Source organism: Poecilia latipinna, unplaced genomic scaffold (genome assembly GCF_001443285.1).
Source record: "Poecilia latipinna isolate Pla-1442-1.1 unplaced genomic scaffold, P_latipinna-1.0 Scaffold440, whole genome shotgun sequence".
NCBI lineage: Eukaryota > Metazoa > Chordata > Actinopteri > Cyprinodontiformes > Poeciliidae > Poecilia > Poecilia latipinna.
The window spans coordinates 269,630-274,910 of NW_015113056.1; the positions used below are offsets into that span (position 1 = coordinate 269,630).

At 38.5% G+C, this 5,281-nt stretch overlaps 1 protein-coding gene across 1 annotated transcript in view; it reads right to left on the bottom strand.

Moving 5' to 3' along the window:
• LOC106951091 (transient receptor potential cation channel subfamily V member 1-like) overlaps positions 1-5,281 on the bottom strand; it is a 12,029-nt gene continuing 6,748 nt past the window's right edge. Inside the window, exons 6-15 of the mRNA XM_015038383.1 lie at positions 5,261-5,277; positions 4,997-5,183; positions 4,825-4,920; positions 4,674-4,744; positions 3,744-3,909; positions 2,747-2,813; positions 2,335-2,663; positions 1,448-1,572; positions 632-738; positions 1-555 (exon numbers count right to left, since the gene is read on the bottom strand). Coding sequence (XP_014893869.1) covers positions 482-555; positions 632-738; positions 1,448-1,572; positions 2,335-2,663; positions 2,747-2,813; positions 3,744-3,909; positions 4,674-4,744; positions 4,825-4,920; positions 4,997-5,183; positions 5,261-5,277 — 1,239 coding nt within the window. The 3' untranslated portion in view covers positions 1-481. The remainder of the gene's footprint in view (positions 556-631; positions 739-1,447; positions 1,573-2,334; positions 2,664-2,746; positions 2,814-3,743; positions 3,910-4,673; positions 4,745-4,824; positions 4,921-4,996; positions 5,184-5,260; positions 5,278-5,281) is intronic.

Genomic DNA, 5,281 nt, shown 5'->3' on the forward strand with positions numbered 1-5,281 from the left:
TGTAAACACAAAGCTTTTATTAGTGACTTTTATTGTGAAAAACTTTAGATTCTTCAAACCGACTTCATGCAGCCTAAGTCAGAGTTTATGTTTTATCTGCTTTAAGTTTATCTTTTAGACGTCCAGCAGTGAATGTTTTTCACTAGATATAAACACGGACTTCTGTTAAACCTCCAAACTAAACATGATTTAATAAAATCAAATCATATTTAACCGTCAGTAGAAAAGCTTTCCTTCCACATGCGTAGCGTCGTGTCGTTTAAATGTTTTAACTTGGCATCATGATCACCTTCACAGTTGATGTTTAAATAAACAGAAACACATTCAGTTTTACAAGATATTAGCTTGAAATTTTCTGGAAATACATTCATTTTTTTTAAAAGATGTGATGAAATGCGCCTGTAATAAAGTTTCTTAAGACAAGGACGAATTATGTTGAGTTATGAGAAATGTGTTTAAGAAATAAAAATCAGAGTTTGAGTTAGAGAACGTAGCTGTCTTCCTGTCGTCTGGAGCGAATCCTCTGGAGAAGCACATTTATGTTCCACGGATTCCCTGAACAGTCAGTTTGTACATGTTAGTAAATTTCAAGCCACAGGAAACAGCAGTGAAGGAACACCAGATGTTTTACCAGAAGTTTCCTCCTCGGTTCGTGCGGTCGTCAGCTGACCTGCAGGTTCTTCCTTCAGCTTAACGCCGACATCCGATCGCCATTTCTTCCAGTTTATTTCCGTCACTCTGAAAGAGACGAAACGCCAGAGAAAATCTCATGTGGAAATACTTACTGATACTAGATAAGATAAAATCACCATGATGGTCAAATAACCTAAAATGCAAAATAATCTTACTGTGAAACTTTTTTTTACCTGCTTAGCGATAAATTTAAACATTCAACATTTTAATAGAACAAAGAGAAAAGAACAAATTACTATGAATCCCAAAACGTCGCTGACATTTCCCTTGTATTTGTTGAAAGCTTTATATTTTGTTGGTTTTGAAAAAGTTGCTTTATTTCCAGCAACTTAAACAGGAACTTTATTGGAGAAAGTTTGATTCATGACGGCATCCAAATCTGTTTTTAAGGGGAAAAAATGCGGTGGATGTTTTTGACCCGACTTACTGTCACAATGAAACGGTGGAAAATGAGCCGTTTCAAAAACCTCTGAAGGCAACGTCACAAATCAGCAAGCACGCGCTGTTACCTAGCAACCACAGCCAACCCCAGCCTGTTACCTAGCAACCACAGCTGAGCTCCAGCAGGTTTGGTTGGCTGGTTTCACCACTGCATGAGCTGTACAATGGCTGCTGGAAAAGACAAGAGTTTTGCTGTTGATTTACCATCCAGGAACCACTTGCTGCATTTCTGTTGGTTGTGCAGGAGGCGCCACTTCTACTGTGTGTTGTTTTTATTTTACTGACTGGTCCAGACAAATCCAGCAACATTCACCTGACGAATCTCCGCGCGTCGTCCTGGTCGTTCCTGACGCAGACCATCTCTGACACGCCGGACTGCAGCTTCGTCCTCAGCCACCGCGGCAGAGTCCTCTCCATGTCCAGGATGGTGAACGCTCTCTGGGAAACCACAACAAAACGGTTTCTCCAACTGATTCACGCAGGTGACCGATTTCTCTTTCCATCTGTTCTGTTTTAAAAGGTTTGCTTGCATGTTACACATTTTCATAGTTAGCTGTTATGCTAACTACGAATTAGGAAAATTGCATACACAAAAAAGAAGGAGTAAATTTCTACCAAAAATCCACAGAAATTTTGAGATTTTTATAGAAGAAAGGAAAAAATGTTCAGTTTGAAAAGCTGAACATTTACCAGAAAAACTAAACTTTCCAAAAAGCTTAAAATGTGTGACTTTTGAAACTCAAATGTTCTTTATACAAAATTTATGAAATTAATTTCAAAATTAGATTTTTTTTTTCTAGCAAACTCTTGCTAGAAACTCATCACACTCACAACTTAACGTGTTTTTTTTTTCAAGAAAATTTCTGAGATTTTTCAAAAATTATTTTCTACTTTTCACACTAAGAAATTTCTGAGTTTTTTCTAGAACATTTCTGAGAATCTTAAAATTTTCACCTTTCAAACTGACAAATTTCAAGTTTTTTGAAAAAATGAAGTGGTTTTTTTTTATTATTATTATTTTGACTTTTGAAACTCAGAAGTTTCCATATTTCTCCAAACATTTCTGAGATCAATCTCAAAGTTTCCAAGTTTTTTTGGCGCACATTTACTCCTTTTCAATTTCCACGGCCCTAAAACACAGATGTTGCTGAAATCACACAGCTAATCGTTTGGACAGGAATTTGCGGGTGAATCTTCCACCTGCAGGTTCCAGATGGTTTGGCTTTGCTCCTTGATTCTCTCCACCGTGTTCCCCATCAGGGCGATGAGCATGTTGAGCATCAGGATGTAGGTGAGGACGATGTAGCAGATGAGCAGGACGTAGAAGACCGTCTGGTTCTGGACGTGGTCGGTGAACTCCAGGTCTCCCATCCCGATGGTGAACTTGAACAGTTCCAGCGTGGTGAAGCCGATGTCGTTGTAGCTCGGCTTCTCGCATTTGAACGTTTCGACGTTAAAACTCCTTTGTCGTGGGACCGAGTCGTTGGTCGGACTCCCTCCAGGTGAGTCGTCGATGAGGGTGCAGACGGCTGCAGAGGAAACGTCGACTGCAGGTTAGGAGTCCAAACCGAATGAGTCGCTGTGTTGAATTTTTTGCGTTTAGAAATATTACCGGCAGAAAATCCAAACAGCAGGACGATGTAGACGCATAAGAAGTGCAGAAGGTCGCCCAGGATCATCTGAAGAGGAGCAGACTGTGTTCGCACTGCCTGCGTCTCCATTCACCACATAATTTCACATTTCCAAAATAAATTTGCAAACTAGAAACACCAATTTAAACAAAAACTTGTTTTTTGATTTAAAAAGGTTTTGGCTCTAAGACTGGTGAGTTTTTATTTTATTTTATTTTTTTGTTGTATCATAATTGTATTTTTCACAAAGCTGAAAAGGTAACACTTTTTTGCATCAAACAAGTCACATGATCAACAACCAGATGTTACTACTGGCAGAAATGACAAAGAAGACGACAGGAAGTGGTTGCAGGACGAAGGTGCTGCGTGTTTTTCAGTTACTTATAGCGTGAACAAACTTATTCTCATGTCATTTTAATTCTGTTTTAATGGAATTACAAATTAGTGTTTTTTGACATTAGTGGAATATCAATAAAGTTTTGCTCACATTTGTAGTGGAAACGTAGCTACTGTATGGCAGGCTGTTTTAGCATAAAATCAGTTACTTTCCAGATGTCTGAAACTGGTTTATAACATTAGTAAGTTAAGATATCTCTACTTATATTTTGACTGACTGAATTACTGACTGAAACTATCTGATACGTATATTTTAGATAAGAGTTAAATTATGACTAGTTGTAAAGTAAATTTAAGATATCTGACCTTTTGTTCTGACCGGTCATAATTCTAATGAACAATTAAAGATATATTACATGCATTTTAGTCAGGAGATGTATAAGATTTGACTAGTGCAGATATCTTGAAAGCAAAAAATAAATAAAATAACTTAGAGATATCTGGAACTTTGGCTTGTTAAATTATCATTTGAAATAGCACAAATGTAGTTTTAGATTTCTACAGTAATTACAGACATTCGTATGAACTGATTAAATGTTAAAACTGCCTGCCGTAACCACTGAGCCGCTGCTAAGCTCTTACTCTCTGCATCATGACGTTGTAGATCCCCAGCTGCCTGGAGCCTCGTGTGTAATATAAAACATTCATCCAGGCGAGAGCCAGAGACAAGACGAGGAGCCCGACGTATTCTGTCCGCCCGCAGCAGTACAAGACCGCACACAGCAGCAGCAGGGCCGCCTGCAGAAAACTACAAACATGGAGGACAGGAAGAGCCTGCAGAAAACTACAAACATGGAGGACAGGAAGAGCCTGCAGAAAACTACAAACATGGAGGACGGTATCAGGCAGGAAGAAAAACAAAAACATGAACCACCAGCAGATCTGTGACTGGAGACTCTTATCGGATTACCGAGTTATTAGGAGGATGTTCATTTTGCTTTTCTGATTTCTGGAAAGCATAACTGAGACAATCATATTAATTGTGATTAATCAATTATTGAACTAATCAACTAATTTAGTAATCAATTAATCATTATATGGAGACTCCAAAAAGGACTTTTGCTGAAAAAATGACTCGCTAAGAGCAAGAATTAAGTAAATCCTGGCCAAGAAATAAATATTTTGCATTTAAGATAAAAAAAAAACATTTTCTGCAGTTTTAGTTTAATCTGTAAAAAAAATCAATAAAAATCTCCTATTAAGCACCTTTTGCTATTAATCAGTTGATCCCAAAATATCAGCCTAAACTTTACGCATGTTCTGTGTTTTCTCATATTTATTCATCCTTCGCTACAAATTATCAAGTGTTTATTAAATAAATGCTTTGTTGTTGTATTTTAGGCAATAAATTGTCTTTTTTTTTCTTAGAAAAAAGCAATTAGAGTTAGTGGATAAGTGGATACATGTAATCAGCAGAATGTGCCAATTTTTTTATCCAATTAATCGATTAATTGTCAGAAAATCCACAGTCTGGTATGTTTGGTTTAGAGGAGAGAAAGTGATGATACTCACAACAGAATTTCAGTGAATCCGTCAGTAAACAGAGAGCTGATGTTTGGGGGGTTCCTCCTGAAAATGGTTATCTACACATTTCAAAATAAGCCGCGTTACTGCAGCCGACCCAGAGTTATGAGATACATTTGGCTTCTTTCTGTTTCCGTACAGTTTTGTAGAGAAACCTGGCTGCTCCCAGGACACTGATGATCTCACCGAGGCAGCGGAGGTGATCCGCCGGGACGTTTTCCACTGGGAACGGCGGCTGAGAGGAAAAACACAAACAGTTTGTCCGCTACGACTCCGCGGATCATTCAGCTGAATCCCTGCTTCTGCCTCACCTGTCCGTCTTTTCTGTAGAACGCTGCCGTGGTGAAGACGGCCAGGTACAGCAAATAAGACAAGAAGTTCAGGAGGAACAGCTTGGAGGCGAATCTCTGCCATTTGTCCTGCAGAAGGCTGCGGAGCGGTTCGATCTGCAGCATCTCTGGACGATTCTGAACAGATTTACAGGAAAAGGTTGATCCGCTTTTTCATGTGACACAGTTTATAGATTTAATTATGCAATTATTAATGCCTTTCATTCATCTAATGACCTGTTTTACAATGCAGGTTGTTTTGACTCA